This window comes from Tyto alba, unplaced genomic scaffold, assembly GCF_018691265.1.
Source record: "Tyto alba isolate M040663 unplaced genomic scaffold, T.alba_DEE_v4.0 Super-Scaffold_2, whole genome shotgun sequence".
In the NCBI taxonomy this organism is placed as follows: domain Eukaryota; kingdom Metazoa; phylum Chordata; class Aves; order Strigiformes; family Tytonidae; genus Tyto; species Tyto alba.
In genome coordinates, this window is record NW_024881282.1 from 4,228,262 (window position 1) to 4,253,461 (window position 25,200).

The 25,200-nt window shown below is 44.2% G+C and overlaps 1 protein-coding gene across 3 annotated transcripts in view; it reads right to left on the reverse strand.

The window, feature by feature from the left end:
• Positions 1–836: 836 nt before the first annotated feature.
• The window catches only part of GDPD4 (glycerophosphodiester phosphodiesterase domain containing 4), a 38,000-nt gene continuing 13,636 nt past the window's right edge, over positions 837–25,200 (reverse strand). The window contains exons 2-16 of one of the 3 annotated variants that reach the window (XM_009975582.3): positions 23,371–23,578; positions 22,647–22,750; positions 21,681–21,774; positions 15,919–15,978; positions 14,223–14,321; positions 11,801–11,894; positions 10,149–10,294; positions 9,705–9,787; positions 8,693–8,843; positions 7,918–8,142; positions 6,948–7,105; positions 5,557–5,704; positions 4,385–4,467; positions 2,749–2,831; positions 837–1,914 (exon numbers count right to left, since the gene is read on the reverse strand). In XM_009975582.3, coding sequence (XP_009973884.2) covers positions 1,883–1,914; positions 2,749–2,831; positions 4,385–4,467; positions 5,557–5,704; positions 6,948–7,105; positions 7,918–8,142; positions 8,693–8,843; positions 9,705–9,787; positions 10,149–10,294; positions 11,801–11,894; positions 14,223–14,321; positions 15,919–15,978; positions 21,681–21,774; positions 22,647–22,750; positions 23,371–23,553 — 1,743 coding nt within the window. In that variant the 5' untranslated portion in view covers positions 23,554–23,578 and the 3' untranslated portion in view covers positions 837–1,882. Of the gene's footprint in view, positions 1,915–2,748; positions 2,832–2,858; positions 4,468–5,556; positions 5,705–6,564; positions 6,693–6,947; positions 7,106–7,917; positions 8,143–8,692; positions 8,844–9,704; positions 9,788–10,148; positions 10,295–11,800; positions 11,895–14,222; positions 14,322–15,918; positions 15,979–21,680; positions 21,775–22,646; positions 22,751–23,370; positions 23,580–25,200 lie in introns of those variants that run through there. The other 2 variants (XM_032991163.2, XR_004406828.1) reach the window with 2 other exon arrangements.

Here is a 25,200-nt window from a genome sequence, read left to right on the forward strand (position 1 = left end):
CAGGTCCTCATTGGGAAAAAGACTTCTCCTCACAGAGTGGGACTCCTGATGAGAGTATCCAGCAATGAGAAGAAAATCATCAGTGTGCCTGGACTGGAAATTCAATTAAATCTTTTCTTTTGGGGTAAAAAAAAAACACTGGAGACCAGGGCATCTCCTTTGTTTGTCATCTAAGACAAGGTCTGGTTCTTCCACAAAGGCCAGTTTTGAGCTGAATCACTGGATGTAGGAGGCACTGGCTGAAAAGTCTCCATGTGGGAGTCAGACTACCAGCCACCTGCTTAACGGTGTTGCCAGACCCTTCATTGAAGTGGCTTTTTCTAATATGTATTGAAAGCAATGGCTGAGGGACCACAGCCAAGCCCATCATCTGGACACCAGGGGACAGGCTGAGGACCCCGTGGTGCACATCACCACTCAACCCACATACTCGTCACCTCCTGGTTTTGCTGCTCACATATCTTCACATGAATGGTACCCACAAAAAATTATGAACCAGCTATGGATGCGGAGCATGGGGAGGGAGTTTAACACCATCAGTAGCCTCCTCTCCCCAGGTTTCATAGATCTGGATCTGCTCAACACCAACCCACCAGGCTGTTAGCCCCTTTCCAAAGGAGGATGCTGCCTTTTTGCATTTCTAGCCTCTAAAATACTCTAAAATACCCTGTCACAATTCACCTGTGATAGCTTTATTTATCAAAACCACCAAGCTGTGTGAGGGTCATGTATGAGAAAATGTCTATAGCCTGATTCAGGTAAAGACTACTATTTTCTTCTCCTTCCCCAGTTTGACTAAATAAGAACAAAACAGGATAGGAGAGCTAAAATGTATTTGAAACAGCACTTGCAATTTACAAACAAACAAAAAAAAAAAAGTGTTCTTATTATCTGTTCAAGTAGAAATTTATGGCTTAAACCTGGGAGATGCTTGCATCTCCCTTGCAGAGCAGGGCATAAACCCCCTCCCTGCTCTGTGCCAGCAGCCACTGGGAGAAATGAAAACCGGAACAAATCCCAGGGTGCAGCACATGTATACAGACCTTTTAAGCAAAAAGCAAACAGGACACTTGGTGGGACCGGTTCACATGCAGCTTAATCCTTCTGAAGAAAAGTGGTGTACTCGTGGTCATAGTTCCAGTAGCTAGATGGTCAAGGCACCAAAAAGTCCTTCAACACCCATGGGAAGATACACCCTTGCCCGCAGCCAAAGGGAAGAGGCTGTCCTGTTAGGGTCTATGGCAGGGCAAGAGTGGGGAAAATAAAAACCTAATCTGCCCCTGTCTGGGTTATAGAAAGTTACGGATCCTAGTGATCCAGCCAGCAGCACTTGACCATCATGGTGGGGCTAGTGTGCTCTTGGGAATGGAGACCTGCAAGGAGGGAGGGAGGAGAGGCTCATCTGACAGGAGAAACATGGGCAACTGAGAATGAGGAGGACTGGGGGATGCTCGGATGTTTGCAACACGTGTAAAACACAGATGTGGAAACAGAGGGTTTCCGCACTGCAGGAGGGATTACAGGATGACTGCCCTGTGGGATGCCAATGGTCTCAGAGGAAAATGGTGACTCCCATGTAGCTGTTGCATCTCATCATGGTGCACAGCTTCTTCATGGCTGCAACTCCATCTGTGCTCCCCTACACTCCAGGGATCCCCGCCAGGCACAGGCTTGAGAGAAAAAGTGTAGAAGAGGAACCTCAGTGCTCATCTCCAGCAGGATCACGAAGACAAATGACTCCTCACCATCAGGCAGATCTGAGACCCACCCCAGCTGGCCCCCATGGCAGATTGGTGTTTGCATTGCAGGAAGGGGCAGCAGGGGAGGGTCTGCTCTCCAGTCCTCATTAAGATGGTAGGTCCACGTCCCCTCCCTGCCCGTGTCAGGGCGTGATGGAAGGCATGTCGCTGAGCTCTGGAAAAGGAGACGCATAATGAGCTACTGAAATATCTGCAGTTGCTCTGACAGCCATCATGAGCAAACAGAACCTGGCTGGAAATGCACACAGCCCAGGTTGGGTCATGTTATCTGGATGATAGCTCCATGGGTGCAGAAACCTGGTGCATGGGAGGGTCCCCAGCCAATCCCACCCTGCCCTGCCAACTCAAAAGTGCTCAGCACCTCTGGCCTCTCTTTTCACAGCATGCAATGCTATTGGAGTAGATGTCTGAAGATCTCTGCCCCAACCTTTGCTTGAAACTGGGCCAATTAGATTGGACTGCTCAGGGATTTGAACATCTCTGAGGGTGGATATTCCCCACCTGTCTGAGCATCTGGTTCCCCTTTCATGGGGAAGATTTCTTTTTTCTCTTTATATCTAGCCAAAATTTCCAAGGTTGCAGCTTGTGATATTGTCACTGCACATCCAAGAAACATCTGGCTCTGTCTTCTCTACACCCTCCCATTGGATGGGATAAGGTGTACCTTGACCTTCTCTCCCACTGTGCAAACCCAGATCTCAGATGCCCCATCCTCCAGCTTAGTCGTCCCACTGAGCTTTCTGCCATTTGTCACAATATGCTTGGTACTGGAGAGCCTGAACTGGACCCAGTGTCTAGATGTGGCCTCACCAGTGCTGAAAAGAGGGGAGAAATCACTGCCACCTGCACCTGAGACTTGAGACAACCCTGGACACAACCGTCCTTCACCACAGCATGGGCACCCATCACCCACCCATCAGGACCCCGGTGCACCCATGGAGATGGCCCTGGGCAGGATGCAGGTCCTGGCTCTCCTTGCTCTGCTCACCTGTCCTGAACTTGTTGTAGGTGCCGCTCTCCAGCATCGGGCCACCGTCATGGGCACAGCAGGAGAAACTTCGCTCTCGCCACCTGCACGGGACAAAGCACCTGGGTCAGGCCAACACTTGCTCCTCACAGTGCCCTGGTGCTCTAGACAGCTTTTTTGTACTTTGTCAGGACGGGAACTGTCCTGGTATTTTGGGATATGCTCAGGTCTTTACCAAGAAGGGACTCCAGCGCATGGCTGATGTCTAAGCATCCACACTTCACACGTGCAACAACATTTTGAAGGCAACTTTGTAACTAAGCCCTGTTTTCTAAGAAATATTTGAGCTCAAAAGCCCCAGAAATGGTTGCTGTCTCTGGTTCTTAGGCAGCCAGGAAAATTTAAAAATTGTGATTTTGGTGCATTCATAAACCTGACAAACAAGACTATGCAGGGCTCTGAGGCACTGCTGATGGCCCTTTGCTCCCAGCAAGGCTGGGAATGTCCCTGCTGCAATGCCAACCCAGAAGAGGTTGTCATTTGGCTGGATCAGAAGCATCTTCAGGGCCCTGGGAAATGCACACACAATGTGAACATGAGCCTGAAGGAGAAGGGCATGGGAAGGTCTGACGGTGGTGGTGATGCTTTGCAGGGGTGACTGTGAACCACTCTGCAACTGCTAAAGCAGGACCTGAGGAGAGCAGGGCAGGGTGAGAGGGGGAAGGAAGGGAAGGAGCCACTTTGCTTTGGTAAGGGGAAAGCCTGCATGCCCAGCAAACGTGCCTGTACAGCTGCTAGTCCATCACCTGGCTGTACTGCTAATTCATTTCTCCACCATCCCAGAGCAAAATTAGAGATGTCACTCTTTCTTATGCCAAAGCAAGTCATGGTTACAAGCAATACAGACTGCTCACCCAGGAGCTTCCTGAACTTCCCCCTTGCTGTCACCTGCAACACAGTTGTGCTGCCAGCACTCCTGCAGAAAACCCCCCTGGGATGGCTAGTCTGGTCTTTCCACCCATCCATCGCTGGCCAGCTGAAGAGCTGTGCCCAACACCTCCTGCTTTCCTTGGGCACCACTGGGATAAGAGCACAGATAAGTTCTTCATCCAACCATGGCAGAGCAGAGCATCCAGGAGTGTGTCTGTCCCATGAACACCAGATTTCCCAATTATGGGAGGAAACAAAATGTGGTGTTTGTGACATACTCAGACATTTTCATCTTGGAGGATGGGTTTCCTCGGGGGCTCTGGCATACGCAGAGTCACAGGATGCTCAAATATTAATATTGAGAGCTTTCTTCCTAAGTTAGTCCAATGCAACAGTGTCTAAATAGTAATAGTAAAAAAATCAGTTCCTTTCTCAGTCCATGAGCTTTGATAACTGGTTTATGTTGTTACTGTAAATCCACCAGGTTTCCACTGAATCCTGAGGGTAGATGTTGCCTGAGCTGCCAAAATGGAAAGGGAAAATGAGAACAAGCAGGAGAAGCAGAGAGGTTTTTGGAGACATTCAGGGCTTTCTTCTAGCTCCTGAAGGGAAATGTAATGTTCTCAAGAGTAGTTTTAATCCTCCAGATCACCTGAAAGCATCCCTTGTTCCCTCCACCTGGCACAAAAGATCAGGTTAGGATGGCCATGAGCAACTTGGTAGTTACCAGTGCAGAGCAAAGATGAGTGAGATGAAGAGCGCAGAGGTCAGATCTGTCAGGATCCACATGATGTTGTACTGCTGCGGAGTCTGGAAGAGAACAGCAGAGGATGTGTCCACCACAAAATACCCTGAGATTTGCAAAAAAGTTGCCCAAGTTCCCTCATGCTGCTCGAATATGGACATTCAGCTGTAGGTTTGCATGTGGAATAACATCCCTCAGGTGTTTAAAGCATTTAGTGGCATTTCAAACTGTCCACTCACCAGTGGGTGTTGCTGTCAAATCACCATCCTTCATAAAAACAGGTCTGTTTTGTGGCCAAGAAGATTGTAGCGTATCACAGAGAATATAACAGGGACCTCTTGTTTGTACAGGCAGGCCCTATATATCTTTCTGCTTCCCTCCAACATTAACATCAACTGGTGACATTTCATTTTCTCTAGCAACATTGTCCTTTAGTGAACACCACAGAGGGTCCAGGGTGGCTCCTGATTTATGTCTAAGAGCATCTGAAGATTAATCCTTAGACTGGACCTCCACCCACCCTCAGAATGGACTGAAACACTACAATTGTCTGGATGGGAGCATCTTAAAGTCTACTTTAAGAGTGTGAAGCCAGTTAATCAAAGTAGTAACCTTTAGGCTGCAGGTACTCTGGTAGGACCAGTGCCTTAGGTGCTCCTTATCCCTATAGGTCGTCCAAGGCAAAATAGGGAATAGACAAAGTATGTGAAAAAAATTCCTTCCAGTAAGGAAGGGTTATTTCCACAGGTGTTTCCTTCGGACTTGTGGAACAAGAACAAGTTTGAGAAGGGCAGTGGGAAGCCCTGGGAAATGGAGGAGATTCTGACATCAGCAAAGTGCTTCAAAAGCTTAGAAATGGAAAACAACATGCATCGGATTGTGACCTCAAAGTCCCTTCCTTTCTCCCACTCAAGTCTCAATATGACTTCTTTTCCCTCACATCAAGGTCTAAGTTGCAAATTCTAACAAGCAGGGAGAAGGGTATGGTGATACCTGGAGTGGCTCAGAGGTTCCAGGTGAACCAAATTTCAATTCAAATCTTTTTCATGCAAAAGGCCCTTTATCTATGCATGAACAGGCCGTGGTATCCAAAGGCAATCATGAACATCCCAACCCTACTTCCTGCTCCTGAGAAGGGGAGGTTTTTTGCTTACCATGAGGAAGAGTGGCTGGCTGAGATTCTTCAGTGTGTGGACGGCATTGGTGGTCACAGAGTGTGCCCCAGAGCACCATGCCAGGGAGAAAAGCCATGGCTCATTGACCACGTAGAGGTTGGTGGTGATGTTTGCCTCAGCGTATTTCCTATAAAAGACCACAAGGCAATAGCCTTACTTAAGCAAGGAGATTAGTACTTCCTTTGGGCTGAACCAAGGAGAGACAGCAATTTTCTGTAGGAAACGCTTGCTTTAGGACCTAGATAAGGAACAGAAAAGAAAGCCAACCAGCCAATAATTAACCATTCACAATTGGTCAATACAGAATAGCTGATCTGCTGGAAGCAGTTAAAATGTCCAAAAGGTCAAAACTTTGCTTACCCTTCTGCCACATGAATCAATGTAACAATGTGTTTGTAATCTCTCAATAGCAAGTTCAAAAACTCCTCAAAGCTGGCTACTCATGTTTGGTACGTTTTCTGCATCAACTCATCATTTTTCAGGTTCTTATATATTATTGAATCTTAATATGAAGTAAGATCATACTCTTTATAGTGGTAAGGAATGTATCATCAATATCAGCATTTGTAAAGCTACCTAGGATCTATCCAGGGTTTATCCAAATAGAACTACCTAGGATTTTATACCCTGTGAAAATTATAATTGAGAAAACATGAACATTACTTTCATCCAAGGGATTAAGCTTGTTCTCTTTTCTCTTTTTCAATGTTTTTGTGCACTGGAAAGAACAAAAAGTCCTATTTATAAAAGGAGAGCTGGACAGGTAAGACTGGTTTTTTCTTTTTTTTTCTTTTTTTTTTTTTTTTTCATAGGAGAGAACTATTTTGAAAAGTCCTGCAATGAATGTGAAGCCTTCTGTCGGAGAGATGACATTTTCAGTGTGTCACAAGCAACAGAGTACTGGTAGTAACAGTGACAAGAAATTAAGTCTCCAAAACACAAGCTACAAGAGGGTTATGTTCTCTCACCACAGCATTATGTACTCACATTGAGGTTTGTGGAAGAGCCACGGGAGGTTAAATAATTGTTCATTCATGGGACTGAAGATGGCATGAATAGAAAGACAAGAAATCAGGACACAGCTGTGTTATTCTACCAGGAAGATCCTCAGATCCCTGTCAAATAAATACAGACTTGGGGTAGAGATGTGTGATTACATATGCCACCTCTTGGTCACACACAGGATCAACAGTAGGAGTGAACTAGGGTCCTTCACTCCCAAATTGCAAGAGGGCTGGCCAGTTGATCTAAAGGAGCTCTTCCCAAAATGCTGGAGCTGGTCACTGGAGGGAGACATTGCCACATGCATGAGGCAAACATAGTCTGGACGCAGTCCGCCAACTGTACTTGGGGCTGAAACTGCAACCTACCGGATATCTTCACTGGACATCTCAGTGTAGGCCAGATTGAGTTTGACAATATTGTCCATCAATAGGTCTTCAACTGGGGCCTTACTGCCAATTGTCTGCTGAAACCCAGGAGCAACAGATTGAACAAAGGATCTCATGTCATTCTCCAGCCACAGGACCTGCAGGCAACAAGAGGAACAAGTGAATTCACAGCAGACATGCTATTATGGCCTGCCCTTCACACAAACCCAGTAAAGATAATATCTTGAGGGGCTTAACCCAGCCTGCCAAATAACATGTTCCTTTCAGTGATCAAAGAACATTTGGGTGCAGGGTTAAAACTTGCAAGTCTCTTTCATCAAGAAATAAGTAATCACTGTTCCTTGCTTATCATCTTGAAATCAGTGAGTACGTTTCACACAGCCCAACAAAAGATGCTGTGTTTGAAAAGAATGAAAAGACAGCTTCAGTTTATGGGAAAGTCAACAAAAAATATGCTGTTCTCCCATTCTCCCCGCATGGGAGATCTTCTGCAGACACGGATCGGTGTAACTCCCCAGACATTGATGGGTACATAACCTGATCCACATGAGTTTAACATTCATCCATTGCCAGGAGAAGGAGGAAGGCAATGAAGGCTCCCAACTCTATGTATCTTAGTTAAAGATAGGAGTTTCTATGCAATATATAATGCAAGCATGGGTGGCAAGGAGTAGGTTGCCACTTATTACAGTGGTGGAAGTATGCTGTTTGGGGACTAAGGCATCAGCTGGTATATATGCTGGCTTATTTGCCTGTGCTGCTGTAGGGTTACACTATTTTGTACCTGCTGAGAAACCAATAGTAGGAATACACTCCAAATGATGTCTCTTAAAGCAAGTTAAATGCAAAGGGCTGGACTTTATGCAGGTGAAATCATGCAGGGTATGACCCCAAAGTTCCAATTCGAAGAGCAAGGAAAAAGGGATATGGAGGACTGAGGCCACCCTACCAGATTGGGTCTAATTCCTGACTCATTGAGGATGACTTCCAGGGTTCTGTTGATCCATGAGTTCCTGTAAGGATGTTTCTCTGGAGGGCGGTAGAGATCAAATATCACAAGTTTATTCTGACTGTCCGCAAGGCGCAAGAAATTACTTAGCTTGTAAATTGACTGATTCATTGCCTGGTTTTGATCTGCCCTTGACAGTGAGCCCATGCATGAAAATGGTTTGTCCTAGAAATAAACAGATATAAAAAAGGAAATCAATCAGGCAGTTGACTCTGGGAGTCAGATGCATGCAAAAAACTCATACCTCTGAGGGAAAAAGCTTTACATCATCCCTCAGTAAGTAAGGATATTTTACTTTGTTTAACTCTTCTACCTGAGAAACAGGGAAAATTAACCCAGGCTGTGACGACACTGCTTCTGGGACCTAAATCACATAGTTCACAGCTAAGCTCTGCTCTGCTTCTCTGTCCCACCATGTTAGCTGTGACTATTATCCACAACACCTTGCACAAGTAGCTCTTGTCTTCATCCCCCAGCCTATGTGTGCTGCTGCTGCCATGATAAGTAGCCACAAGAACACCCATCAGCCAGTTGTTATAGGTCTTCTAAGCCTTAAGTCCAACTGGACAAAGCAAGGAGACCCCAACTGAAGGATTTCTACTTCTTTGAATCTTGGCTCAACCTGTAGTTTCTCTCCTAATATTCATACTATTAAGTAGTAGCCAGCTGGTGTGTCTTCTACATCCAGTTGATGATAGTCCTATATGGCACTTACCTTAAGGAACCACATTCCAGCATTCAACTCCTGCAGGGTATCCCAGGAGAACAATGCCGCATTTTGAGCAGTGTGATTGGGATAGACCTCCTTGATGTTAGTTGTCCTCCTCAAGGTGCTGTCATGCATGAGGAAAGGAACCCCATCATAGCTGTTGGAAAGCAACAATTAAGGTCACCTGGGGTGCAGGTTTGTTCATGGCTTAAGCAGATTCATGCTAGATCAGAATAATATGTCGGCCACTGTGAATGCAGCAGTATGGCCTCCATCAGTGCAGAGGGTGGGATAGGGAAGAAGGCTGAGGCTCAAGATATCAGGTTATTTCCAGCTTAAATACTGCTGTGTGACCTTGGAGAATTCATGCCTGTCTGTGCCTGTTTCCTCAGGGGCAAAGTGGAGATAGTGCCTGCTAGGCCCCCCAAAAATGGATAATAACTTATAGCTGAAACCTCTTTTTGCTGACACTGAAGTGTTTCTATGGTTTTCAGAGGACTGAAGTCTAAATAGACAGTGATGGAAAGGCAAAATATTCTCATAGGAAGGTCTACATTAGTAGAACATCTAAGCATCAGTATTTTTCTCATTCAGTGCCTGGAAACTGCTCGTTCTGCACAATATGTTAGCAATTCATGGTAATAGGTTCCCCAAACAAAAGCAATTAAAGATCTAATAATTAGGGCAGTGCTGTCGCAAGCCTGAACACAATTTTCTCTTGGTTTGTAGGCCTGATACAACCCTCACTGTGGCCTGGAAGTCATACTAGCATAGGCACTTGTCTTTATACTCTGCAAAGCATTTAAAATATACTGTAGAAATGATTGCTAAATCAATAGCTACAGCTTATCGACTTGCCCAAGAATAGCCATGCTCTACAGGCCCTGTAATCACATGCCAGCTGAGGGACTCTGTCCCAGCCATCGGTAAAACCCAATTGCCTCGAGTTGCATGTCTCCAAAGACAACTCTTAGAAGCAGCAGTGTATATTCTGTGAGACGTGATGTTTTCCCCTTACCTAATGGTGACATCTGTTTCAAGACCATCCCCACCATGTTCAATTGTTTTCTGAAATGACATCTCAGTATTTTCTGGTGCCAGCTGAAAAAAAAAAGGCGCATGAACAGACTATTTTCAAACACAGTCTGAAGGACTCCGTAAGTACTTTCTGTCTCTTTGCAACACCCCTGGTTTTTATTGAAGGAACATCATTATCCTGTTAAAGTCTACTGTTTGTTTTCTTCCACTCTAGCCACCAAGCCCATCTTGTCTCTCAGGAACGGTGTTATTCTTGTTAGCAAACCCATGCAGTGATGCCTTTAGCATGTAGTTACATATGGAAATTTCTCCCCTTCCACCCTCCACAGATTTAATGGAAAAAAAAAACAGATGATGATGATGATGATGAAGGTAGCAAAACATAGGATGAAGAAATTATGTAAAATAAGTTCTCCAGACCTACCATTGGTGCTCCACGGTGTCCAATGAGGGCTGGCTTTGGTCCAAGTGTCCCCATCTCTCTGATGCAGGGAGAGTACATCCCCAGAGGTATCAAGAAAAGAAAGAGAAGGATAGCCAGGTATGGACCAACAATTATCACCTGAACAACTGAAAGAATTTGAAGGAGGAAGGCTAGAGTTAATCCATGTGGTAATGTACAGGTTTGCCTTGCGGCTTGACTTTCAATAGAGCCCTGAAGCTAAGTAGCTGCTGGGTTTTGTCCCATCCCTTTTTTCATCCCTCCTTCCCCTAATTTTCACTTTCTCTCCAAACAATGCAACCCAGGAAAACAAACTGGTCAAAACAAGGATGTGGGCTAAGTCAGGACTGCAGCTTTTGTGCTTTAATTACATCTCACTATGCCTTACAACAAGACATGTCTTTAATTTCTTTTCATTTAGAGGTGGTGTAATGAAATATCCCTCATCTATAGAAAAACAATCCTCACCAGGAGGATGCTGGGGTTTTTTTCTTATTCAGACAAGAACAAGCAACATTTTGAAGATTCATCCACAGTGAAGAAGAGGAGGAACTTTTCCCCTTCAGCCATGTTATGTCCCCTTAAGGTGAATACTTCCCTGGTTCATACAGATTGCTGTCAGTGACCTTGTGTGTGTGACCTACAGTATCCTACGGACTCTGACTGCATGGGCACTGTATCTCAGAAACTCACCAACTCATTACCTACAGTCTACAGTCTTCTCTGCAGTCTGTTGACACATTGCCCAAGAGGCCCAGTGATCCTTCACCCCAGGGAACAAAACAGTTCCTCTGAGAAATAAGCACCTATGCACCAACATCTCTTTCTTGAATGGGTACAACCACCGCTCAGCACATTGTGGCAGTGGCTCTGAAGGAACCTGGGCTTACATCAAGCTGATGTATTGAGCTGAGAGTCCATTAGGCATGGTGGACTGTAATATCTAGAGTCTCAGCATATGCCCGCCCCCAACCTCCACAGCTTTAGTTCAATAAGAAAAATCCTGGCCAGGAAATAAATGCCTTCACCAGTCCATTCTGTCTGTGATTTTTATTACAAATCAACATTTGTAGATGGGTGTCATGTAGATAATTTTGGCTATATGGAGAGACTAGGTCAGAGAAAAACAGCCAGTCCCAGAGCCAGACTCTTTTGCAGTTATTCCTGGAATCTGACTGTGTCCTTAGACTACTTGGTCACATTTCTGGGAACTGGACAGCAACTTCCTGTGGGATAACACTAGGAGATGACAAAAAAACACTCCCCCCACTATCTCTGGCTCCTATCAGTGGTCAACTGTCACTGGCTGCTTTCTCCCACAGAGGGCTGAGCAAATTTCCATGCATGACTCAGAACATGAGTGCTTCTGCTGATCTCCTCCATCTAAAGGCAGGTCAATGCCTTGGTATAGGTCAAAACTGTGCAAGGGATCATGCAAACCAGTAACGCACCTGGACAGCCACAAGACAGTACACAGCCCAAGCTCCAGCCCTGCTAATTTCCCTGGGATACACAGAATTTAAAAGTCTCCTCCAGCTGTAGTGCAGGTGTGGGAGGAAAGGGTTCCTGCACACCTGTTCTCCCACACTAATATACATCTGTCATACAAGGAACAGGAAGCAGAGCTACTGTACCTTTCTTATCTGCTCTGATGGTATGAAGAGCCACGGGCCAGGAGAGGAGGACCATGATGGTTATTGCTCCTATGTGGAGATAGGGAGCTGTGATCTAGCAAAGAGAGAAAAGGATTTTAGTCAAAGGATGAAGTGTGATAGATGGAAACAAACCCCAACACAGCCACAGCCTTCCACCTGGATGGGCTCCTACTGCAGATACCAGCACTTCAACCTCTCTCCTGCACTTGTGTTGGATCCACCAAACAATTCTGGAGTTGGAGGAGAGAGATGTGCCCCCAGCCAGGACAGTTCCCCAGGCAGAGGAGTGCTCCTCATTGTGCTACACAGCTATCCTTTCTCCTAAATCAAGCGAAAGAGACATGGTTGCCCTCATCCATGAGGACATAACTGCCATTACTGCTATGCCATAATCTGTCAGTATCTTCCAGGGAGCAGCCAGTTTAATCCAACCTAGCCCAATCCAATCCCATCCAGGTAACAGTCATCTCCGTACCACGCTGCAGCTAAATCATTTAACTGATGTCAACAGATCTGAGTGATAAAATGTGGTATTTATATCTGTATAGAATTAACTATTGTGATATAAGAGAAGTAGTTAATCTGGTATGTTTTATCATGGACTTTATTAGACTCCTATACACCTTGCTGTACCTAGTTTCACATATTAAAAAAATAATAATTAATTTCAAAGCATTTAATTCACTTGCATTAATTACATTTTTTCTCATAACTTTTAACTCAATGTGTAGATATTGTTCTTGATTTACTAACACAAAACAATATATTCATCTACTGCTTATGATATATTAGATAATACCTATTGCTGGGCATATATAGTAATTGGACTTGATTTCTTTTATCCTAAAGATTAAATAAGAAGATCAGAAGCTAAGAATCTCTTCTGTGCTCATCGTGAATGCATGAGCAGAGCTGGAAACCAAGCAGAAATATTTTGTTACTTGTATAGACACTGAATGACACACGTTCCATAAAACTAGGCAAATCTGTCAAAGAAACCAGTCCACCACTTTCTCACGATTGTCAGACCCCCGTGGTTTCTGTTCCATCTAGGACTGGGAGTTATTAAGGTATATGCTAGGAAAAAAAAAAAAAAAAAAACAAAACAAAACAAAACCAAAAACCTATCCAGGTGCAAGCCTTTCTTACTGCTTAGCCCATGCATGATTCTCTAAACTGGAAGGGTTGAAGAAAGCAGCAATCATTGAGAGATGTTACTGCATGTGATACTCTCTGTCCCAGTCACTTGATACCAACAGCTTTTGATCAGAGGCAGGGTTCAGTTGCATAAACAGAGGTGCCATGTGAGATGTCCAGGCTATTTGAGATAGCTTCACAGGGCTAATGGACATGACACAGGATCTACAAGAGATTCATGTCTTTTGGGAACAGCAGTGGGAGGCCATGTGAAGCATCTCAAAGGGCATGAACAACCAAAATAAACAGCACCTGTGGGGAATCCAAAGGCTCTTCTGTCTCCTCCCTTACCTCCCCTGGAGTCTGTAAGGGGGAGCAGAAGCTGGTGATTTCTCATTACATTTGCCAGTGCATAGCCCAATGGTTATCAAACTCTGTAGAGCACAAATGTGCAATTAATCACACCCTACAAACACCACATCTGTGATTCCTCTTCCATTCCATATGCATTGATCTCCCAACATTCACAAGCAGTAAGCCACATGGGAGAGAGGTGATAGGCCCAAGTAACATCTGCATGGCAGCAGTGGAGTCAAAGGCTACATACTTCTTCCTTCCCAATATGTTTGGAGACCTGGGTGCTCTAACACTAAACAGCACTGGGCAGCTCTTGCCTCCATCTTCAGTTCTGGTGAGAGTTGAGGAGGCCATCAGACCGTGCACTGTGACCTCCTGCATCCAGCATGTTGTCCCACCTGACACCAGCATTCCCTACCTGGTCCCCAAAAACTCAGCTGTATCCTGCCCTCAGGAGATTAAGCTCTTCTGAATCACAAAAGACTGAAGTTGTGCTAATGCTGAAGTTGCTGAACTGGCAGAGCTGATTAGGGAGCAAGTTCTTGCTCTAGCAACCCTACCCCCTAAGGGGTCTGCTTTACCGGCCCTGAGCACCTGCAAATTAACACCTACAACAAATGAGCACCTACAGTATTTTTTTGGAAAAACAAACAAACAAAAAAAAAGGATATGACTTCCCAAACTGAGACATGCTATATCAGATATCTTGAAACTCAACCTCAGGTCTTGGCGTCCTTTCTCCCAGCAGGAAATGTTAAGTCATAATAAAAGTTTACCCAAAACCACACTCACTGCCAGGAAAACCCATGTGAAAAACATCCACCATAGCGAGTATTTTCTATCAATTACCACAAAATACTTCTATAAACAAGTTGTTCTTTCAAACAAACCTCCCAGCCACACTTACCTGGAATGACAGGCGGACAGTATTCCACTGATCTCCCCAGAGTACCGATAATATGAAGAGGGCTGTGATAGAGAAGCCAAGGACAAGAAAAGTCCCAATCTGAGGAGACAAAGGCATAAATCAGCGTCAGCATTTCTGCACAGGGTGTGTCATCCATTTGACTCATAGGCTTATTTAAGCAGCTTGGATTTGATAAATCTAGGATGCATGAGCTGGACTATGCCAGTTCAGAGATCAAGCAATCCAATGAGACTAAAACCCAGCCAACAGTGCTATCAATTGGCTTTCCTGTAAGCAAGAGTGATATTAAGAGTTGGGTACCCAACTAAGTCAGACCTCAGGGCTCCCTTTATAACCACTGGAGAAAGAGAGGAATTTCCAGAGGTGATCCATTCCTGCTTGATTTATGATGAAAGGTATCTCTCTCTCTCTCTCTTGATGTAGATGGAGCCTAGATGATCAGCTTACATTAAATCCCTAAACTGCAGATGGCTAAATTCAGAATTAGTGAATTCCACCCAAAAGAGACAGCAACACAACTTCCTTATGCTACGAGCTGCTTTGCCACAGGCTTCAGCAGCAGCAGTAAACACTTCCATAGTTGAGAGTTGAGTTCACTTTTTAACCAGAAAAGTGAAGAGGTAGCTCAAACTATTCTTCAGCTTCTTGCTCAGTTTGGTACCAGCACAGTAGTGTTGGCAGGCTCTTCTTGGTACATCATCAATCTGCTGAGAACTAAGTGCAAGTAGAAATAGGAGCAAGGCCCTAAACATTCTTCAGGGGAATCCTACAGATCAACACCTTAATAATCCATCCCTAATCTCTTCCACCCAGGGATGCAGTCTTCATTGGTTTTTTTTAAATGTTTCTATGTCTTTCTGATTTTTCTGGAAGCCAATTTTCAGTAGCAAAGGTGATTGTGATTCCATTATTTAAATGAAGAAACACAGGATCGAGTATCTGCACATTCAGCTAGTCCCTTCCACCGCAAGATTTGCAATCATGTTGCATTCTCCCCTAAATTGCATGGCTAGATGTTTATTTGTTAGATGCCTCACATAGCCTCAAGAATTTATTAAGAAAGGTGATTCTAATGCATCATTTTGCAGCAACAGCTCTCCGAGGATTTGTTTCTGCACCTTCAAAACTCCAGGTGGCATTTCCCAAATCCCCCCAAAGACCAAAAGGCATAAGACACCGGGATGCCTTGGAAAAGCCAGCTTTCTCTTCCTCAGAGATAGCAGCCACTTTTTCCACTGCTGCTGGAGCCTGCTGCAGAACATTATGTTGTGCTTGTCATGAAAACTTTGCTTTTGTTTTCATGTTACCACATGTAGACATGTCAAATATAGACACCTTCACCTGAATGAGTCACTGCAGGCTCCGTTTAGAGTCAGTGGGGAAAAAAAGTACTTTAAGTGTGATTCATCTCATCTTAATTTAGATGTCCATGACCAGCTGGACGAATTGCAACCTCAGAGGATTCATTTCCCTTCACTGACTGCGAAGGGAGATCAGGTGATCAGCTCAGGTGGAGATATCAGTCTTAGGGGTATCTGAAGTCTCCTAAAATTAACCTCTTCCCTTGCTTCCTCCTCTCCCATAATCTAAGATGCTTTTCATGCAGAGAAACACCACAGACTCGATTGTTTTAAAGCGTGGATTAGAGTTACCAAAAAGCCCCTACTCTCCTCACCTTGTGACTCCAGTGTAGGTACAGCTGCTGACCTTCTGCAAGCAAGCACATCGCTAGGACCTGGGAAATCAAGAAGAGATTGTTTGCATCTTGGAAGAAGACGATTAAATGTGTTCAGTGAGGTACTTCCGAAATTATTTTTGCATTGGGAAGCCACTTTACATTAGGTATTCCTGCACAATGTCAAGGCTGTTAGCAGGACAAGTGTATGGAGACAAGTGTTTATTTCTACAGTAAAAGTGCTTCTGAAATGGCCAAGCACAGACAAAGGCTGCCCTGCAGGATCAAAGCCCTTTCATGGGTAACAGATAATTTGGCACTTTGGAATACACACTTTCAATGACTTTTCTTTGTGAGTACGAATTCTGAAAGAGGAATGATGACCAGGGTCAACTGCTATGGTATGAACCAATACAGCACTAACCTTGCCTATTTTCTGTGCATTTGTGTGATTAGAGGCATATCAAGCATGGGAGAGAGGTCAGGGAATAAAAAATGATTCCAAGGCACCACAAAAATACAGAGCAGACAGCAAAGGAGACAACACTTCCACCATAATCACAGGAAATGCAAGAGAAAGGCACATCTCAGAACAGGTCAAACTGTCTTGGAGATTAAAAGACTAGTTTTTGGTGGCTTGCACATTCCTTCCCTCCAAAGGCAAGCTGGAGCCCTTGGGGACGGTTCCTGTGAGGCATAGTGCAAACCCCAGCCAGGGCAGGGGACAACCCAAGAAGCCTTGAACACCAAGAAAAAAAGAAGGAAAAACAGTCCATAGCTCTGATGAAGAGTTTCTTCAAGTTGTTCCAGATCTAAGCAACCAATGAACCTGGTGATGAACGTCACCAAGAGAAATATCTTGCTGCTATGAAAACGCTCAGGAATCTGACTGCATGGGGCAAGCTTCCCAACCACTGTAAGGGACAATTTGGGAAGAAGTATCACAAGATATCTGGGTTTAAAGAAAGGTATCTGTTACTAGACATCAGTGTTCCACTGAGCAGAATCATTTATGATTCTGGTTGCTTCAGACTGTAGCACAGTGGGATTGTATGAAAACAGGACATATAGTTGTAGGGGAAGAAGCTCTTCTCTCCCAAAACACAACTACAAAAAATGTAAGCTCTTGCCCATCCAGCTCCAAATACACTCTCTTTCCAGGATCACACTGATTTGATGCATGATATAAACACAGCAGAGTATTCAGATCAGCATTTAAGTGCTTATTGACATGTTAGCCTCCTTTAATCAAACCCTATACCTAGTGCATGATGAGTAACCATAGGAGCAGTTCAGAGAGGATTGAATTACTGCTAAATACCTTAAACCAGCCCCATTTAAATAAGCTATTTCAGAAAAAGGAAGATAAAAGACACTTTGCCTCTTTTCTGCAAGCAATGTTATACAAAGACCTGGTCCTTGCCTAAAGTACAGCCAAATACTTATTTCACAGGCCATGCTCAGCCAGACTCTCACCTACTACTGTAGTACAGCCTTTGTATGAATGATGCATCACATCTCTGAATGACATCGGAAGTGAGCTCATTTTCATGGATGGAAACAACATCTCCTTATCAGTTTACAAGAATAATCACCAGGTTTCATCCTCAGAGGGTGAAAAGGAACTCTTGCAGTTGTACCGCTGGTTACTGTAGGAGAAAACATCTTGCTGGACCAGTGAGCTGATGTCATGTGCACCCCTGAAGCTTAACATCTCAAGCCACAATCATCTAGTTTCATCCTACACCTCAAAAGCTGCCTCGGGACTTGTCCAACATGCTCTTCCACAGAGAGCAGCTGCCTTTAGCAATGTCCCACATGCTTGCACCTAGAACTGCTTCCTCAGGCAAAGGGACAACCAGCATCAGTAGGTCTGTCTCCTCCAAACTGCTTCCACATATATCCTGGGTTTACCTATTACAAGTAATCAAACATGGGCTTAGGTGACCAGTATGTTTCTGACTAGTATTGCTAAGGCTAGAGCCAAGGTCCTTCTTGCCAGCCCTGTCATTTCTCTGAATCTTACAGCCTCCAACACTTGCATTCTTCTCTTCTTTAGTATGAGGTGTGGAAGTGTCTCCCCTCCACCATTTACTTGCAAAGTGGCAATTAAGGGATGCTTCCCAATGGCAAGACAGATGGATTCACTGCACGGAGGATTGCACCTCTGTCTCCCTCTTTCTGAGTGGATGCACTTGCCACAAGGTTATGCTGTAAAAGGATGAAAGGATGGACAATAGATGCTTCGCCCCACTCTACTTCAGCATGGGAATGACCTTGTACTTGTTTCAATATTGCTGGTGAGGCTTAGGCAGTCTCTGAGCCTACCACCACAAGGATGTGAAAGCAGGAACTTAGACACCCAGGTCACCTGAAACATCTGCTCACTTACATGTTCATAACAGCAGAATTCAGGTCCTTACATTCACTGTCTGGAAAAAGTACAGCGATTCAGAACTTGTCTGGTAGAATAGTCTCTTAGGGATGGAGGTTTGAGATGACTTTTTGAACTTCAGTGCCAATGTACTATTTTGAGTTTGCTCTTAGGCTATGAATGGAGAGGACACAACACATCTGAACCTCTTTACTTTGTACAGTCATGAGTCACCTCCCAAAAAGCCTTAGAACAAACATGGTTGAACTGCAGAGGAGAAAATATTATCTGTTTGAAAGGCTGAACAAAAAAAGGTTTTTCTTCTCCACTGAGCATGAACAGTCCTGCAATTAGACCCATCAGCTTAACCTTTTAGATCTAATGGGAATGAGAAAATTGTCTTGGAGAGTGATAACAATTGAATTAATTGAAACTGATTGTCTGAAAAAATTACAATGATACATGTGGACGGCAAGCGTCTTTGTACAGACAGCAGCTGCTTTTTTGTGCAGCATTTTGTTCAGCCACTGGTGGATGGTGGTCAAGAGAGTGTTTGCTTCAGTGGTTCACAATAAGGTCATGGAAACAGGCTTGCAAGCTCCAGTTGGGTGCCATCATTAAGAAAGAGAGCATGGTGTTTACAAACAAAACCAGACCAGCCACTGATTGCTATAAAATCTTTCTTTTCCAACAAGCGCATCAGGGTGCTCAGTTTTCTGATGTGGTGGGCTGCTGATGCAAAACATCACAAGGAAACATTGCCTGGGTGAAGGTCTCTAGTCCTTCCTGCAATATGTGTGGAGACAGTCTCCATCCAACACTGTTCAGCTGGAACACAGGATGTAATTCATCATGGAGGCAAACAGTTTGGCCATCAGTTGTCTGAAATGTGTTAGAACAACCCAGCTTCCATATAGTACCCATACTGGTAGATCTATTTAGATGTGGAAGGGCTGATTTGCACTTCTTAACCTGTAAGGCTCTTAGTGTTTTGTTGAATGGTTCATCAAAATCTACGGTGAAAAGCCAGATGCTGTGACAGGGAAGGTCTGCAAACAGCAATGGTGGGGTGATTCAGGGTAGAGTCCTTCTCTGAAAGAAGCCCTGCTGGAATGAGCATTGCCAAGCCACAGTTGTTGTCACAAGACCCTGCATGCAGGCATGTGACCGTCGTGTGACCCTGCATGTTTTGAGATAGTGAGAGCATGAATAGTGGCGGTGATTACTTTTCTTGCTACTCTTTACTTCAAGACCTAATCCTATTTATGTAACAGCTCTGACGGTGTGGGGCCTCATGTCCCCCAACACCCACTGCTCAACATAGATGCATGCAGCAGTCTTGCCAAATGAGACAAGATGACACGGTGATGCAATCAAAGAGGGCATGTGCCCTTAGAAATACCCAACAGCTTTGAGTGAGTTGCTTAACAGCTTCATGAAAGCAAGGAACAAATGGACCCTCTCTGCAGGGGCTGTCACTAGAGCAGAGGAATCTCTGAAGTATTTCTCTTGTAAGAGCTGTCTGATAGCATCCAGACTACTTGTATTCTTCCAGGTTTAACCATGCCCACTCTCCTGAGGAAAGCAAATGTTGTTAGCCTCATTAGACAGAACTGAGCTGCTGAGGGGAGGAGGAGGATGTGTCTACACAATGAAGAGTGGGACCAAGTCTGAACTGAATCATGTAGGACACCAGTTTCACTTCATATTTTCCATCTTCCTTTCAGGTTTTACTATACCCGTTGCCTGCCCTGATAGCTTGCGATCATCACATTCATGTTGCCACAGATATGAAACTCCCCTAAGAAAGTCCACTGATTGGACACTGGTTGATATTTGGATCCAGACATAGCATGACCAAGATGAAACACCAGCCTCAGGGATCTTCAGGCTCCTCAAGACCAGGAAATCCTGTAAAGCCTATTTCTACCATGTGTTATGATGGATTAGTTTGTTCTTGAGGTTGACTTCAGATCCACAGCCTGCTGAGGTATGATCTCAGAGGTACCCATGTCACATGAACATCTCTGGCAAAACTCTGAGTTGCCCAAAGTAGCATTGTAATCACCAAACCACTCACACTATTCCATGGCCATTGGGAAAGCCAGGCAGGCTTTGCAGAATATTACATGTTGAGCCCTAGAGCCACCAAGGTGTCACAAAATCCTTGTAATTAAATATTGTTATTTATTTTACTCAGAGCTCAGTTAGTCCACAGCTTTTACTATGCTATTAATCACAGTGGGCATGGCCAAGTAGCAGTCCTATTTCTCACTTTGTTTTTTTCTTGCTAGCACTAGAATAAAATCATTATTTATTTGTATTTCAGCGAGGACAAAGGACCCCAGAAACCTATTATGTTAGGCACTGCATGAAAAAAGCAAAAAGACATTCCCTGCCATGAGCATTTTAAAAACTGACTATATGATGACACACCAGGGAATGGGTAAGAACAGCAGGAATTGATGATAAAAGCTGGTTGTCTTGGTCACAGAGGTGAGTTAAAGCCACAACCTCGCCATCAGCACCTGGTGTTTAAAAATGAAGGTTGGAGCAGGCAGGAGACTGAACGTGGACTCCAGTCCCTGGAGTTAAAATGATTTCTTAGCCTATAACTCTCGATGCAAAAGGTGGAAACACAGATACAGATCTGCCTTTATTCAAGGGGTTCACTATGAAGGAAAGTACAGAAAAGAAGGATGAATAGGTAGAAATTTTAGGAAATGCTTGCTTTTGATATGTTTCCAGTAACCAAAGCAGACAGCAGATCAGAAACCTAGAGAAAATTTCACAGGATTTGGAAAAGTGAAGATTTCAGGAACACTGCCTCTTTGGGCATATACTTCAGTAGCGTTTTGTGACCACGTCTGTACTGTCTAACTGGAGAAAAACCCTCCAGCAGAGTGAGTCGAGGCAACTTCAGTGATAATGTTCCCCTTCTTCTAATGAGCCTTTTTATTCAGGATTAGAGGAATAACTCAGCTTTGATGACATATCACCACAGTTACATGACTCAGAGCCCTATACTAGCCCACTGTCAGAGCAACAATCTTTAGCTTCCTCTAAATCTAAATCCAGCCACTGCTGGCTCGGCTTTCCTTGGGCTCAAGGAGAGACTGGACACATTCATGGATGGGAAATCATTGAGGGAAATTACAGAAACTACATATAGCTCAAAGCCCCTCAAAGCTGAAATTGGTCATCCACTTGTGGACATGGGGAGAAAGTACTATAAACACTCGTTGTGTTCCCAATCTTCCCAAGATATCCACTGTCTAAGGATCATATGTGGGGCTAGGCTGAGCTTTGGTCTGACACATTAAAGCCATCCCTATGTTTACTTCTTAGGACTATAAATCATGGTGAGCTTACAAGGAGTATTACTTACCAATAAGATTGTGATGTACATGAACAAGATTGCAGCCACAATCAGGAGAACAAGAGACCAGAGAAACCAGAAGCCCAGGTTCCCATAGTTATACCTAAAAGACAATAAAATATTATAATAGTAGTTGTGTTTAACATGGGGACTGGAGGGGAACAACAGCCCTGTTCCTTGAAATTTTGAAATTTTCAAAGCAGTAAAACAAAGAGGAAAGGAAAAATAACATGCCCTGAAATATGAAAAAGTGGTTAAGAGCCTCCTTCCCCAAATCCATTATTATATTAACCACCAGACTAACACTCCAATGTGCTGGGGTAGTAAAATACAGGACCAAACTGATGGCCTTGCTCCAGAGAGCTCCCAGTCTGCCTGCAAGACACAGCACCTTGCTGCAGGCAAGACAGCCTGGGGAAACAGTAAGATGACATGGCTCAGGCCAACAACCCACCTTGTCTGCCTGCAGTTGTGTAGGGCACCACAGAAAAAGGAGATTTAAGTCAGGTTTTGAAGCATTAAACACCAGAAAGCTGGAGGAGCTGCACAGGGATTGCCCAAAGAGAGAAGGAAGCTTTGCTTTTTACTCATAGGCTCAGTGAGGAGGAATAACATTATTACACCTTTCCTCCCCATAATATTATTTGAGCTATTTTAATTTAATTTTAGGGGACAGATTTGCATAACTGTTACCTACATACTGCAGAAGAAAAGGATGTGCATAAATTCCTGCCAGTTATTTCTTACTTTTGAGCCTGGGATCATGCAATTCTCTTCGCAGTGAGATAGCTAGTGCAATGCCTCTGATACCAGCCACTACATTTATTCAGAGTGAACAGAGATGGGGGAAAAGGCTTGGAGAAGGAAAGGAAACAGCTATTTAGTCCCTTTTCACAATTTTTGTGATGATGATTCTTCCCTTTCTCCCTGGGGACCTGCCTGAGGAGTGGGAAAGGAGAAAAAAATGGTACTCACCAGTCAAAGTTATTGTAGTCATTTTTTGCTTCACCCCACATGTACAGAAAGACCAGAGAAAAGCAGAAAGCTCCAACAAGCAATGGGAAAAACACACATTCCCGCTGGAGAGGGAGAGGAAGGACAAGTGGTCAGAGACTTGTTTACCACAAAGCAATCACAGCAAACCATAGATACTTTTAGTCTGTCCCTAATGCACGTGGCTTGATGTTGGACTTCTTGAAGTAAATATGAAGAGGATTTCCCTCCCTGTCCCCTGTGACCAGGGGAATGTCCTCAAAAGTGAACTCTGCAGTATTTCTTTTCAGGGAAAACAGATCTCATGACTTCACAAATGAACAGGATTTTAACCACTTCACATGAGGGGGAATTGCACTATGCAGCAACCCTCTTTGTAATTCTTATGGCACACCCATCCTCAATTTTACTTTAATTTGATCCTCTGGCTTTGAGACGTTTCACTGACTGGGAGGATTTGGTGCAAGGTCCTTTCCTGCCACCACACATTTGTTAGCTACGCGATAGCACAGACAAACTGAGCTTGCCACGGAAACACAGCACTACATCAAGCACTTAGAGCAAAATCCAACAACCCAACAGATCTCAGTGGGCTCCAAATGATGATGGGCAGGGATGCTTTTAGCCAAAGACATCAACCACTTGTCAGCTTGGACTGACTTGTCCCTACACAGAAATCAAATTAGCTGATTTTGAGCTAATTTACCGTCTTGCAGCAGCATTTCCCAGGCTCGGTCCTTCTGCGCTGGTACCGCTTCCATCGGCAGCTGTAAAAACCAGCCAGGCAGGAGATGAAGGGCTGGTGCTCATACCTCTGTAACAAGCGCCGACGTACCACCTTCAGCTTCCCAAACTTGAGCCTCTTGAGGCTGGTGGAACTCGCCTCCATCTGAGTGGCTTTATCTCATCTTCCTCCTGAAACAAGACCACAAGTTTTATGGGGAGACTGTAACCCTCCTTTCCTTTTGAGTTATCTTTTAATATCAGAAAGAAGAGAGGAAGTTTTCCGAAGAAGATGCTGAGACCAGCAGGAAAGGGTGCTGAAGACACCCCACCTAATTTTACAAACTTAAGTGAGATGTCTAACAGAAAAACTTGGCCATTGCAAGTACCCACAGCAGTCAGTGGTGCTCCTGGTTGTAACTTAGGTGCTTTGAATCAACTCGGAGAGAACCTCCACCTTCTTTAGACCATACAGGGAGCTTTGGAAAATGAAATCACAAACTTAAGCACTCCTTGTAGATTCCAAAATTATGTCAGATGAAGCTGAGCCTTGGCTTAGCCATGGGAATTAATTCAACATCACTGTGACCCACCTGCAACCTGCTACCAGTTTAACTAGTTCAGGTAGGAAAGGGATGAACACTCTCGAGGTAAATGTCTCTCTTATCCTGGAAAAACTACAGCACTTCAGAGACTGATCCCTTAAGAAAAAGATATTTCTTGCCTTAAATAGCTTTACTTGGCACAGTTTTTCAAGGGTAGAAAGAGTAGCTGTAAAGATGCACACATGGGACATCTCTTCATAATCAAGATTTTAAACAAAGATCTTGGTGGTAGCTTGCAACTGATGTAGTTAACATAGAAGCAAATAGCACAGGAGTTTGTACCAGCAAAGATCAGTTCACCCAGCAGGGCGTTATCAAGACTGCAAGGAAAGATTTACAAAAGCCTTGTGTGGGCACAGAAAGAAGCACTGTTATGCAGTCCTTCTTTAGAGTATAGAGATATCCAGAGATGTTTTTTTCTGTTGCATTAAAAAGTGCCATCTTATCCTTGAGCCTGTACCAACCATGTTCATACCCAGGCATGTCTGCATCAAATCCCAGTTTGGCACTCCGATTTCCCTGTTTTATCTGATGCAATAACAGTCATTTAAGAACAAAAATGATCAGTTTGCTGCACTGTAGACATGGATGAAACATACACGAATATTTTTTGTGAATAACTTGGAGCCCAGTGTGTCTTTGCAGAAATCAGTGCATAAATCCTTGCAAATTGACACTCCCAAAAAGCTGATCAGTTTACAGAAAATACAAATAAAACAGAGACATGAGACACAAGTTAAAACTGAAATGATGCATTCCTGGTACCCTTTCCAAGTGTCTATTGGCAGTTGGGGTGGAAGGAGAGAGGATAGAAATGAAACAAAAGTGGTTTCTGTTTGGACCACTATTAATTGAGCAGAGCCAAAGCATGCCATGCCCTGAATGCCTTCCTGAGACAGACATGTCTGCCCATCCCAGGCAGTTGCAGGGAATCACATGCTCTTCAATATTGTGGGGTCAAGCCACCCCTAGAAGCTCAGCAGTATCGGATATGGGCACTGGGAGGTCACCTCATAGTAAAAAATTGATGCCAATCTCATGTGGCAAGATGGTGATCCTGCTCTTGAATTACTCAGAGCAAAGACCAGGGTGTGGGCATTATGCCACCTGTGAGTAGTGCAGACGACAGCTGATCCTGATGCCTTCATCAGCTGCCCTTGAGTAAACCTGGCATAAACCCAGCAATTACCAAGTTAGCCCAGCCACGT